Source organism: Papilio machaon, chromosome 20 (assembly GCF_912999745.1).
Source record: "Papilio machaon chromosome 20, ilPapMach1.1, whole genome shotgun sequence".
Taxonomy (NCBI): domain Eukaryota; kingdom Metazoa; phylum Arthropoda; class Insecta; order Lepidoptera; family Papilionidae; genus Papilio; species Papilio machaon.
The window spans coordinates 3,835,255-3,849,195 of NC_060005.1; the positions used below are offsets into that span (position 1 = coordinate 3,835,255).

At 39.5% G+C, this 13,941-nt stretch overlaps 1 protein-coding gene across 1 annotated transcript; it reads right to left on the bottom strand.

Annotated features, from left to right (window-relative positions):
• Positions 1 to 694: 694 nt before the first annotated feature.
• Positions 695 to 13,581, bottom strand: LOC106716353 (bumetanide-sensitive sodium-(potassium)-chloride cotransporter). Its single transcript, XM_045683000.1, has 18 exons — positions 13,576 to 13,581; positions 13,398 to 13,484; positions 12,810 to 12,990; positions 12,184 to 12,443; positions 11,790 to 11,898; positions 11,443 to 11,582; positions 10,862 to 11,053; positions 5,810 to 6,041; positions 5,393 to 5,514; positions 4,696 to 4,831; positions 4,212 to 4,462; positions 3,712 to 3,953; positions 3,018 to 3,202; positions 2,616 to 2,770; positions 2,028 to 2,179; positions 1,656 to 1,795; positions 1,064 to 1,197; positions 695 to 802 (listed from the first exon to the last, which is right to left on the bottom strand). Exons 1-18 carry the CDS (start codon positions 13,579 to 13,581, stop codon positions 695 to 697), a joined length of 2,832 nt encoding a protein of 943 aa, XP_045538956.1.
• Between the last annotated feature and the right edge of the window lie 360 nt (positions 13,582 to 13,941).

The window sequence follows — 13,941 nt, forward strand, 5'->3', positions numbered from 1 at the left end:
TTTTTCTTATTAATTATTTATCAATTAAAATTTAATAAAATAATTACGAATGGCTTAAGTCACGTATGATTGTCCGGTGACGGCACCGACACTCAAACATTCGCCCTGAAGTTGGACCCTCGATGGGTCCGAAACTAGTCGGTGACGTCACCGGACGATCACACGTGACTTAAGCAGTTCGTAATTAATTTCTTATAATGTCTCACGAATGTTTATACAATTAAATACAATTAATAATACCTAGAATACAAATAGAAATAAGTTTTTATCAATAATATTCTACCGTTAGTTTCTACAGCTGTAACATTGTTCAAGAACATCTTTTAATCCTTGTAGTTGTCTGTTAGAAATAATTAACAATATATTCTTAAACAAGTGTCACCGCAGTGGAAACTCAATTATACGACATTTTGATAAGTCATCATCAAAATATGACATGCATAAATATAAAATCTTATCTTACTAATATTATAAATGCGATTGTTTGGGTGGATGGATGTTTGTTTGAAAATATCTACGAAAAACTGAACGGATCTTGATGAAATTTGGCACAGATGTAGAACATAAACTGTAAGAACACATAGGCTACTTATTAAGTTTTCTTTTAATTTCGCGTGGACGGAGTCGCAGGCGACAGCTAGTTGATTTATAAAAAACATCTGACATAAAGTATATTAAATGCTATAGTAATAAATCATGCACTTAGCACTGAGGAATCATTTCCTCGCACGAACAGCACAGGCGGTAAATCCCGACTCAGCACCTCCAGCCACGCCATGTATAGTGCGGCTGACACCGCACCCTGACCAAACAAGTGACATTGTTATTCATTTAAATTAAAATTACAAGACGCTGTAAGGCGATTGCCTAAGAAATAAAAAAACGGTCTCGCAAAGAGTATTATAGAGTCGCACAGTTTAGTCACGCCAGTGGAATAAAGGTCTAAGTGTGTGGACGCAAATGTTTGCCGCCCAGAAGAACTATTTGACAATCAAAATTACATTCTTTTTCAACCATTGTTGATTACAATACAATTTAATAAATAAAATTAATATAAAAATACCTTTCTGGGCATAGGCAAGGTGATAACAACGAACGAAGCGTCGATGGAATTTTCCAGAAGTAATTCGCGTAGTCGCAGTTGTCTGTATGTCTTTGCTATATGGGAGTCCAGTTCTGATTCCGTGATAAAACATTCTGGGCAAATAAAACATTGTTATCCTTAAGATTCGTTAATTGACTAGTACATAATTGAAATCTTTTTACGTCAATTATGTGTACTAATGATCCTATCGGTATAAGACTAAAAATATCGAGGACATTCAATGTTTTCGTTTCTTTTATAGTTTTCATTTATTTACTTTTACTGAAAATTATATCAGTTATTTCAGCGACATAACTATTTGAACCGGTGGACAAAAGTCAAAGTAAATTATGAGAGCACACTAGCGCCCCTATCAGCTTTTACTGCAGCTGTCATGTCATTTTCTATATCAAAGTAGGTTTTATATATATTTTGACAGAACCAAACGCAATAGCAGCGCCTCTCACTGTTTCAGATATTTTTGATTGACTACAGCTACAGCTATTTAAACGCAGAAAAAAACGGGCGAATAAAAAAAAAATCTACAAATTTAAAATGAATTATGGCTAACCATTACTTTCATTTCTCGTCATCGGCTGAACAAGACTATTGAAGAAGTCGATGCTGGCCTGCGTTGGGTTTTCGCTAATTCCTTGTACCATCGTCAACGAGGAGTAGTCGATCCTGAACTTATTCAAAAGATCTCTCATACTGGAAACATTCAACAAAAACACAATTTTCACTACCTAACCTAACCTAGTGGAAATGGATCAACGAATACCTTATCAAAATACACATGTGCTCAAGTAAACAAAATTAGGTATATGTTGTACTTAGACACTAATAAAATGAATAGAACCCGACATTTAATTTGGCACGTACGGAATAAGGGTGCTTTTTCTGTTTAACGTGCCAACTGAAATGTCTAGTATTAAAAGTATACCGGTTCTCGGCCTCTATTATATGCAGCCCAGCCTTAGCCAAGGCGAATATTCTGAGCGGTATCTTTGTCTTGTGGCGGGCGATAATGTACGGCAGCAAAATGTTCAGTCCGCCGTCATCGTACAACCACCAAGCGTCCAAGCTGTCATTTTCCTACAGATTTAAAATATTACAGAATAAATATTATTGAAATGGTAACGTTGGAATTAAAAAATATTGGAATATTAGATGATTGGGAAAATTAAAGTAAAATTCGTTTCCTGATGGTTAAAAGCTTACATAAAAACTTTTTAACATAAATACTGAGATTTTTGATAATTGATTTCATCGTTATATCGACGCTGGAAAGCATAAACGCTGTAACCCTTGAAATCGCGAATATGTTTTTCACACGTTAATAATTTCAACCATTATCAAACGATAATGATTTTATTATAGGTTAGCACAAACTACATAACATTGCTAAATACCGCATACTTGTAGGCGTATCAGCTCACGAATTATGATTTTTTGGCTCTCCTGTAAAGTTCATACTTTCGGGGTTACAGCGTTTACGCTTTCCAGCGTCGATATGTAAAAGGTTACCTACATTGTCAGACAGTAGAGTTTGTTCGAAGTTATACGTGTTAATGGAGATATCAGCAGATGGAGATCTCAATTGTGTCTCAGATACGCTGGAGGCTTTCAGTATAAGTGACTTTGTCACATCCTCGGACGTATAGTTGGTCACTTGCGACTTATCGTCTAAAAAAAGTTAAGGCTGTTTAAAAATGCAAATATAAAGCATATGAGCACTACTGATCGACACAAATTAGGTTATTATTTTACAAAAACTCAACTGTTACTTTTTAAATACGACACCTTTAATATTGTGTAAGTTCACAAAAATGTTAAGTAAGTTATTGGTTATATTACAAAAATGGTATTTAAGGTAACATTTACAAAACTAAATTCACTAAATAAACCAATTAGAAAAAATGTTTTTAAATACCTTTTTCTTCATCAGTATTCGATATATCCAAATTAGAGTCAGCATTCATAATATCAGCTTGTGGGCGGGCGAGCGGGCTGGCGGCGGCCTCGCGAGCTCGCAGCACCAGCTTGTTGGCTCGCCGGCGCAGCGCCGCGCTCGACACTCTGTATACTGCCACTGCGAGATGGTGCTCGAATGCCAGCCTGGACAATGAGAAATCTAGATGTTTTGTATTGTAACCAAAAGAAATGCTTATTGGATTCTTATACTCAAGCCGTAGTTCTTACAAGTTATTAAAATATTATCATATTATAGATATTTTATAAAATAATATATTATCATTATGTAATATTTCATGAAATTGATTAAACTTTTTGTTCATTTCATTGTCGAAAATGTTTAGTTTTAATTTAAATGACTGTAAACTAAAATTAAATATCTATTATGTGGATTTAATTACAAAAAAAAGATATTTACTAACTATAAAGAACTAAACACTTAAACTAATACATAAACGTCTAAAACACTCACGTAAATTTGTCCTGTGTCGGCACGGACTAGTTTCCAGCCCATCTGGGGCCCTTCATCAGAGTGAGTGGGACTTGTATTATTACGCAGACACATCAAATTTACGTGAGTGTTTCTTTAGCTTTCATATTTGTTTACGACAATGTCTCACGAAAGTTTGAATAATTTAAAATAAAACACTTACTGTATAACTCTGACGTAGCTTCTCAGACTATCAGGGTTATCCTTCATCCAATTACTCTTGTAGCCAATGAGCATGATGTTAGGGGCCAGCTTGCCGAGACCCGCGGCCTGGATCAACGCGCGAACACCGCTCTCGAAGGAAAACCCGTCCAGCAACGTATAGAAGCCACGGATTTTACGAGAACGCAGCCACGACTCGCCGATCTGTTTGCGACTTGTTTTCTCCGTGTATGATAGAGGTGACTGAAATATATTTGTACGATTTCTCTATATAGTGAGGTCATACTACCGCACAAGGAATAGCTTAAAAGCGTGAACTAGTTAATAACTTTTTTCGGGCAAGGAAATGTTTCTTTTAATTGATTAAACCCAAGTCATCACTCACAAATTGTTTCTATAACTGCCAATCACTTCAAGATAACCTATGTATTTGAACCTTTATTCTCTTGAAAATTAAACATACACAGGAAATTACTTAGATTAGAAAACAAAATAGTCCACCTCAGTAATATCAGCGACGACTACAAAAGAGCCGACTTTAGTGATGAGGTGCGCGAGTTGCAGCAGCTGCGCGCGAGCTGGCGGCCGTCCCGCCAGCAGCAACAGTTGCGGGCGGTATGAGCGGGCAGAGTGCGCAGCCTGCGTCGACTGCGCAGATTGCGTTGAGTGCGTCGGGCGGCTCGCCTGTACCAGCGCCCACACAAGTTCCATGTAGCGGTGTGCTTCTGTGCTACTGCCCCAGTCCACGCCATCTAGTATGTCAGAACAGAAACATTTAAATGAAGATATTATGAAGATAGATGCTCAGGTGATATCTGATACGGGTTCGAAAAGATTTGAAAATAGAAAACATACCTTACTAAACTACCCTTTAAATAATTTCATTGATTTTATTTCTTAATAGTCGAAAGTTGATTAGAAATGTGTGTATTGCCGTCTATAACTACTACCGATGGATCAAAATCATGAAAGACTTTTGACACACCAGGGTTCCTGTAGAGCACAAGCAGGTAGAGCGCTATGAATAAGAATAGCGTAGCCAGCGCCGTCACCCAGCTAACCACGACCATGATGGCGATGCAGAGCACGAAACCAACGAACGACAGCCACGTGTTGTAGTACTAAAACATTTAAGCAAGCTAAGCTAACTGATAAAGAACGGCTAAACTACACGTTTTGTAGTCCGGCGTACTTATGCATACCAACAAGACGAAAGTATTCGGAACCAACAATGGGCTACAAAACTTTGACTTGAATTTTGACGCTTACACTGATGTTTAAGTCGTGTTTACGTCTACTTTCCATAACGTTAGCAACGTCAATAATAATAATATATTAGACAGTTGTACTAGAGTTTTACTTTCAAATGACTAGTAAAAGTGCAGACATATTTAAAAAACGGTATGATAGGTCAAGTTTACCCATAGAAAACTACAAATTACGCAAAAAATCTTGATAAAACAATATTTCTGACGTAACTGCATATCATTAGCTATCCTTTTTTAACAATATCACATTACTTTATCTTACAAGTTTCACGAAATAGCTAAAAAAAGAAAAATATAAAAATGGCCGCTACGAATGGAATTTGATGTGCCACTGTTTACATAATTTAGAATTTCAATCGAAACAAAGGAGAAGTAAAAGCTTTTTTTCTTACGTGTATTTCACAAACTACGTACCTTGAACGAAGGTCTCCAACTGATGGGCTTGATGAAGGCGGCATGGAATGTGCAGAAATTTATCAAAGCGTACGACGCGAGGTAAAAGTTCGTTATCAAAGGTGCTATCGTGTTCAGATTGGCTGTGAACATGGAAACAAGAGATTTTATATTGAAAACGATAAATACAGAACATGACATGAAGGTGAAACATTTAAAAAACACCATAAACATTTTTTAGATGTTTTTATAAAAAAAAATACTTAGATAATAGTTATAAAATCCGATTGGTCTGTCAATTTTTTGTACAAATCAAATCGCTGCAAGGGCGCAAACTTAGTCTGGTAGTTTTGAGTTCACCCTTGAATCAAAATAGCTTGCAAATTGTGTTTAGACGAGGTATACATATATTTCACGCGCGTCAAAAGAATCACTTACCAATAAGAAGGAATAAAAGAGAGACAATGAATGTGAGAACATAACCACGGTAAGGCTCGCCGTGCTTGCCGTAGGGCTTGGAGAAGAAGATGAGTCCGGGGTAGATGCGGTCCACGCCGAGCGCCTGAATTAGCCGCGGCACCGACAACAGGTTAGTCAGCGCCGTTGACAGCGTCGCCGCCCAACATCCGCCGTAAATCAACGATGTCGACAGTGACATCAGTTGCATTATCTGTTCGTAAAGTTCAACAATAAACATCGGGTAATGATGATTGGTTCACTCGTTAACGCTATATCTACTTAGTTGCTGAGTGAGTACGGGGTGGCTAGATGAACTAGCTTAAGCTTAGCTTAAAAGTCGCAACATACCGGAAAAAATCACAAAAAATAATTTAACTAACCACTCAGGAATACATTGTGTATTTTTGATATTGTACGGAACTTTTACTGTTGAATTGAACTTCCGTCCAATAGATATTGTTACGAACGTACAGAGTAGTGATGCAACGGATGTCTGTTTCCGTTTCCGCAAGTGCGGAAGTTCCGCGTGCTTTTCAACATCCGTTTCTGCTGCTGTTTCCGCAACTTTTATAACGGAGATAAAACGGAACTTTACGACGGCTGAGAGATCCAAATGCGCGGCGCGAGACGGGCAGTCCGTGCGCGGCCTTTCGGCACTTGTCGCATTTGTTTGTTTACGTACTATTTTGTGAATTTAAGCGCGTAATATTTTCTACTGCTGATTGAAACAATCAGTTTCTCTTGCTGGAGTAAACTATCTAGTTGTTGTCCATATAAAATTTGACAACTGGCAAAATGTGACTATTTCATACTTACGAGTTATTAAATGTACTTCTGAATAAGTGTTAACCATGTAATATATCATCATCATTATATAGTTAGAAATATATTTGTCGTTTGTCAACAAGAGTGGTTTGGCAATCTTTAATTTGTAAATAGTGTAATTTTGTTTCCTGAAAATAATTTAAAAAAAAAACGCGTATTTTAACTTATTGCAGCGCAGTATAAATACATACATTGAAGGCTAAAGGACACCGATATCCAATGCCTTAATAAATTAAAAACGAATACAAACTGTTTTTACCGAAAAAAATATTTTTGTAAATATGTTTTTTATTATTATTTACACTTCTGTTTCCGCATCCGTTTCCATTTCCGTTTCTGCTAAAATTTATTTTTGACATCTGTTTCCGTTTCTGGTTCCGGTAAGACACTTCCGTTGCATCACTAGTACAGAGTACGTGAAACCCTCTACTCAACACTAGATGGCGTTAGAGGTACTGTTGTGAAATTATAAAACTGGAAGTATCTCGAAAACCGGCGGCGCGCGAGCGTGAGAAATGAGTCATCTTTCCGGAAGCTTCCAAACCGGTCGATGACGTTCGCGCCTTTTGGAAACGTTCCAGAAAGGAACTTTCTGTAATGGTCTCGGACTCGACTCGGCCTATATAAATAGCCGCAGAGACGCGAGCGAGTCAGTTCAGTTTGAGCTACCTTCGAGGCGACTTCGAAGGGACAACCAGCGATACAAGGGAAACCTGCTACGACCTAGGACATCGTTAGTGCTTAGTTATTGGACCTAGTGCTTTGTGTTGGACCTAGTGTTAGTTAAATAAATTCTTCAAATGAGTCAGCAGGTTTTTCTCTCCAAATTCCTCGAACCCTAGCACGTAACAATTGGTGTCGGAAGTGAGATTTGGAGATGCCATTGACTCCGAGAGAGGACTTCAAGGAAGGCGTCAGGACAAGGGCTCAACGTGCTGCGGTGGCCACACCCATTGGGGACCAAGCTCCGCCCACCGTGGAGCAAGCCCCACCTATCAGGCCCCGCCCACTGACCACGCCCCCAGACTCCGCGCATTCAGACGCAGGCCACGCCCACTTTGGCTCAAGCCCCGCCCACTGACTCCGCCCACCTAGCCCCGCCCACTGGCCCCACCTACCAGGCCCCGCCCACTGACCACGCCCCCAGACTCCGATCACTCAAACGCAGGCCACGCCCACTTTGGCTCAAGCCCCGCCCACTGACTCCGCCCACCTGGCCACGCCCACCAGCGGCATCGTAGCTTCTTCAGTGGCTCTTCAATTAGAAAGCTTAATTGGTCAAAAGGTAGATGCGCTGAGCGAAAGCAGCGGTTCCTGCAGCTCAGCACGCAGCGACACAAATCTACGGCGTTCCGAGGTAGTTTCCGCTACGCTGCTACCCGGTGCTGGAATAACATTCCGCCGCCAGTCAAGAGCGCGCAAACAAAATTAACTTTTAAAAATAAATTTAACTAAATTACGAGTACTTATTGTAGAACCTCCATCGAATCTCTTTTTTTATTTTTTTTTGCTTCCAATTTTTATTATGATAAATGGAAATACATTTTTTTTATTTACGTTACTATATTATTATTATTATTTTTATTATTATTATTTTATTTAGCAGTATTAGCAGATGTACATACTATCATGATTATAGGTTGGTCTCGGAATTTATCCTAAAAACATTAGCCTGCTCTTTAAATTGTACAGGAATATTTATACTTCACTTATTTTATCACGTGCTGTAACTGACGTGCTGCGGAGTTCAAGGCTTTTGCAGAATATCAGTGTTTCTGCCCCCATGGCAAAGAAACATACAGCTGAGCAAAGGCCCTATCTGTTCTGCATTGCAACGCTTAGTTATAATTTGTTTATTATTATTATTTTTTTTTTTATGTACATTACTTTTCGTGTCCTTAGTTTTAATTATATTAGTGATCTTTAGGTTTTATTTTCTTTTAATGTTTTAATTGTATTATAAGTGTTGTAATGTCTTTGAACGAATTAAATGTCTTATTATTATTATTATAATTGAATTAATGGAGCTGCAAAGGGCTGAAATTCGGGAAATGAAGGAGTCACAAGAATGCAAATTCGGTGCTTTACAAGAGTCACAAGAACGCAAGCTGACTACGATTCAAAAGTTCCAAAAAGCTGAAATCAGAGCGATTCGAGAATCACAAGAGCAACAAAGAGAACTTCAAGAAAAAGCGCTTGGGGCTATTAATAATCTTAGTGACACGGTGGGTAAACTTCGAAAAGATGTCGACGTACTGGAAGAACGAGTTACCGGGTTAGGATTGGATGTCGAAAATGTGAAAACCGGCCTCACTGAACTTCAGAAGAAAGTAGTGCGCCTTGAAACCGTGGGAGTTGCGATGTCTAGTGGAAATATTGGAGTGGCGCAAGGACCAAGAGTGAAAGTGCCGCCGTATGACGGCACTACTTCTTGGAACGCTTATCGTCAGCAATTTCAGACTGTTGCTACTGCCAACGGTTGGACGGAAGAACAATGCCATACATATTCAAAATGGAATACTCTACCGGAAATGGGAGAAGACTAACGGCAGAGAGTTCCATCTTCAGATAATTGTCCCGAGAACGAGAGTACCAGATGTTCTCCGTGAAATACATGATGGCGTATCAGGAGGTCATCTAGGTGTCAAGAGGACGTTAACAAAAGTGCGAGAACGATTCTACTGGTTGCATTGTCGAGATGATGTACAGGATTGGTGCCGCAAGTGTACTACTTGCGCTGCTGTAAAAGGACCTCAGACCAGGAACCGTGGGACCCTGCGATTGTATAACGTCGATGCACCGTGGGAACGAATTGCAGTTGACATCGCTGGGCCATTTCCTGTAACAGAATCGGGAAACAAGTACTTCATGGTCGTCATTGACTACTTCACCAAATGGCCAGAAGTGTTCGCCATACCTAACCAAGAAGCTACCACAGTCGCTTCTAAGTTAGTCGAAGAAGTGATATGTCGTTTTGGTGTGCCTCTAGAAATCCATTCTGATCAGGGCAGGAACTTCGAATCGCAAGTTTTCCAAGAAGTGTGCAGGATTTTGGGCATGCATAAGACGAGGACCACCGCGTACCATCCACAGTCTGATGGAATGGTTGAGAGATTTAATCAGACCCTTGAGAGGCATTTGGCGAAATTAGTTGACGACAAACAAAAGGATTGGGACAAGTATATACCACTCTTCCTTCTGTCGTACCGAACCGCCGAGCATGAGAGTACAAAAGCTACCCCGGCGTATGTCAATTTCGGTAGAGAACTACGAATCCCAGTATTGACAGGGGGGTCACCGGAAGGACAAGAGACCGTACAAGACTATGTCTGCAATTTAAGGGAAAAAATGCGTTATATACACGCCTTGGTTCGGGAAAATGGGTTACAGTCAAGTGAGAACATGAAAACCAGATACGACCGGAAATCGAACACGAGCGGCTTTGATGAAGGGTCACTGGTGTGGCTGCATAACCCAACTCGCCGGAAAGGAAAATCTCCAAAGTTGCAGACCCAGTGGGACGGACCTTACAAAGTGGTTACCCGAATGAACGATGTGACTTATAGGATTCAGAAGCAACCAAGAGGGACATTCAAAGTAGTACACATAGACCGGCTGGCGCGATACCATGGTGGTAACAACGATGCTCGGGACGAGCATCTTTAAGAGGGGAGTAGTGTTACGAAGGTACAAAGTCACGTGAAACCCTCTACTCAACACTAGATGGCGTTAGAGGTACTGTTGTGAAATTATAAAACTGGAAGTATCTCGAAAACCGCGGCGCGCGAGCGTGAGAAATGAGTCATCTTTCCGGAAGCGTCCAAACCGGTCGATGACGTTCGCGCCTTTTGGAAACGTTCCAGAAAGGAACTTTTTGGAATGGTCTCGGACTCGACTCGGCCTATATAAATAGCCGCAGGGAGGCGAGCGAGTCAGTTCAGTTTGAGCTACCTTCGAGGCGACTTCGAAGCGACAACCAGCGATACAAGGGAAACCTTCTACTTGGCTACGACCTAGGACTTCGTTAGTGCTTAGTGCTTAGTGATTGGACCTAGTGCTTTGTGTTGGACCTAGTGTTAGTTCAATAAATTCTTCAAAAGAGTCAGCAGGTTTTTCTCTCCAAATTCCTCGAACCCTAGCACGTAACAATATCAAACCTCTTCTGTTTTCGCCCATTCCTTTTAAGTTCGAATAACAATAACGTACCGAATAATTATTGTGTAGTCCATACAAGCAATTAGGTTTGCAGGCGTCCAGGGTGTTGTTGACCAGGTCCTGTAGATTTCCGCTGGCGTCGCGCAGCGCCCCCGTTCCGCACAGCACCGACATCGCCAGGTAGCTCGCGAAAGATATCGACAGCGCCAGGAATGTGCCCTTTGGTATAGCTGTAGCGGGGTCCTGAATAAATAGCCGTTCAAGCAGCTAATTTTAACTGCTCCATAGCTGCTCTACTATTTAACGAGCTTAAATACACATAATCAGTTAAAATTGTCAAAGAAAGAGAAATAATGAAGTTATTTTTGGTATCCAGCGTAAATTATAATCTGTGGAGCAAAACTTGTTTACACTAAACGGTAGTAATTTGACCTATCAAAGGTCAAGAAGATTTACTTCTATTCCTACGCCGAGGAAATAAGGAGTAACTTGCAGTAGTAACTTAGTAATTTTCCGTGCGATCAATAACACCTTTAGAAGGTAGATCTTCTATACAATGTATGACTATTAGTCTTTTAGACTAAAGCCATGTACGACTATTAAGTTATTGATTATCACGCAATATAAGTTACCTTTAAATCGCCGCAGATATTAGCGCCGGCCTGCACGCCTGTAACCGCGGGGAAAAACATGGCAAACACGGTGAAGAAGTTGTGGTTAACTCCGTCGCTGTTGCGAAAGTCAGGCCAAATGTTGGTCGCAGCCGTCTCCACTGTTGTGAAAATATTATAAATATTAACTTTGTAAGTGTACAAACGATCCTTTGACGGTGATCTGAACTTTATAAATCTGTACATTTTTAACTTAGCTTTTTGGATTTAATTTTACTATTTATCTTTTTTCCAAACAACAATTTAACATCAAATGTGTAACGTGCATTCTCTTGTACAAAATAATGAAGTAACAAATACATAGTTACAATTAATGCCGACGAAGCCTTGCGCCTGCTGCGTAGCGCTTGTGGGCCCGATAAATGCGCCCATCACATACGCAGCGATAGCCACAACAATGACCGTTATTAGAAAATTCTGTAAACCAACGTCGATATCTCAGAAAAAAAGGAGTACAAAAAAGGTAAAACTTCTTCAAAGTATATCAGGATAAACAAATAAGCTAAAGAATTTTTACAACAAAGGAGCGTAATCTTGTGACAAAATGACGAAGTAAATATGACATAATTATGTAATAAATATGCAATATAAGCAATATGTGAATAATGCAAATATGGGATTAGGTGTGGTACTAACTACGGTATCAAAGTTACTCCTTATTTTGGAAAAAGAAGGATTATTTGTCTTATTTCGTATACTTACCTGGGTTTTAGTTTCCCAGTCCATACCAACCGCGCAGATCAAGCACATCACTAGAAGTGCAATTGTACCCACTATCCTTATATCGTTGACATCGTTATCAATAATTTTAAGGCCGTGGGACTTAAGCAATTCATTGAGGGACTCGCAGAAGCCGATAGTGTTCATACTGGCAGCAACCGCATTTGCAAATGCAAAGATTATACCCACAGATGCGCCAAATTCTGCACCCAGAGATCTTGATACAAGGTAGTAAACCCCACCTGAATTTGCAAAATACGGTTAATACATTTTAAACAAATTGGGCCTAATAACTTATTAAAACTCTTCACGCCTCGCTCTGAGTCTTCAATTCTTGATAGAGAGAGCCTAATGTAAATTTAATATGAGAACTCTACACCAACTAATACACTAAATCTTTTCGTGGTAAATTACGCAGTAGTATACATTTTCTATTGTAAACCTGCCCTAAAGTTCACCTTTATTCACCTTTGCCACAGTAAAGCAATGCTTATGTAACACGTAACCATTAGGACGAGTCCACATCTAACCAATGAGCTTCAAGCGACTGAGTGCGGCAGCTAGACTAAAAAGTTTAGAATTAGACATATTAGGTTATCTAGTCGAACCTCCTTGCACCTGTCCGTTAGTACAGATGGCGCTGAGCGAGAGCGTGGTGAGAACGCACACGAGAGCCGACAGCAGCACGATGAGAATGGTCAACGCCACACCCGCCTGCGCCACGATCCACGAAATGCGCAGGAATAGCATCACGCCCCAGATGTTAAGGAGACAAGGTATCAGCACGCCCTGAATGAATTTAATCTAAGTGGTAAATAAGCAAGTTAAAAGCTAAAATAGCGAAAGGTGATCGCTGCCCATACACATCTGCGAGAAGTTAAAAGGTTGTAGATGTGTTGCCTACAAATGGACAGTGAAGAGACCGTACTCGAATACAATATTAACTTTCTTGTATGTCCCCTACTCCTCAAAATCTACTTCCCGACATTTAATTATAAGAAAAGGGTGAGACGGGAAAGAAGGCTATAATTTAGCATAAGGAATACACATCTATCAGACTATATGCGGAAATGCTTCCACTTCACGCTTACCTTCTGTATTGCTGTGGTATTGATTGGTGTGGTAGTGGTTACACAATTAATAGAAGACTTTATCACTTAGTAAAGTATTTCAACTTTATTTTTGTTATAACTAACCTGAATCCATCCTAATTTTAAACCGCCGTAAGTTGTTAGTTCTGGCGTTGGGTTGCCTTTTCTTTCAGTTTCAGACTCTTCTTTCGCCTAAAATTAGTTAGAATTGACATTTTTATATTCCCGGTTTGACAAACTTGTCTTTCATTGAATTTGAATAATTGGTACACTATATTTTTACCTCCATTTCCAACAAAGAACTTCTTTTTAAATCTTCCATATTCATGTTATTTTTTTTAATTTTAGAGGCTGTTCTGGAAACTGAAAACGTATCAAATTCTAAACGTCTTAAAGTCATTATATTAATCAATTAAATTACTTGTACGTTCTGTAGTTAGCTTTTAAAATTAACTTTACCTATGAGATATACTGATAGATTCGTAACAGTCGAGTTGAAGGAAGGTCTAGCACGAATGTTTGTGACAATCGCCTTCGTATTGTCATCGTTAATTATGGCAAAAATAAGTATGAGATTTTTTGTGTACTTTACGCCTGATAGAGGGCGCTGCGCAAATTTTAATACAAATTTTGTCAATAACGATACGTT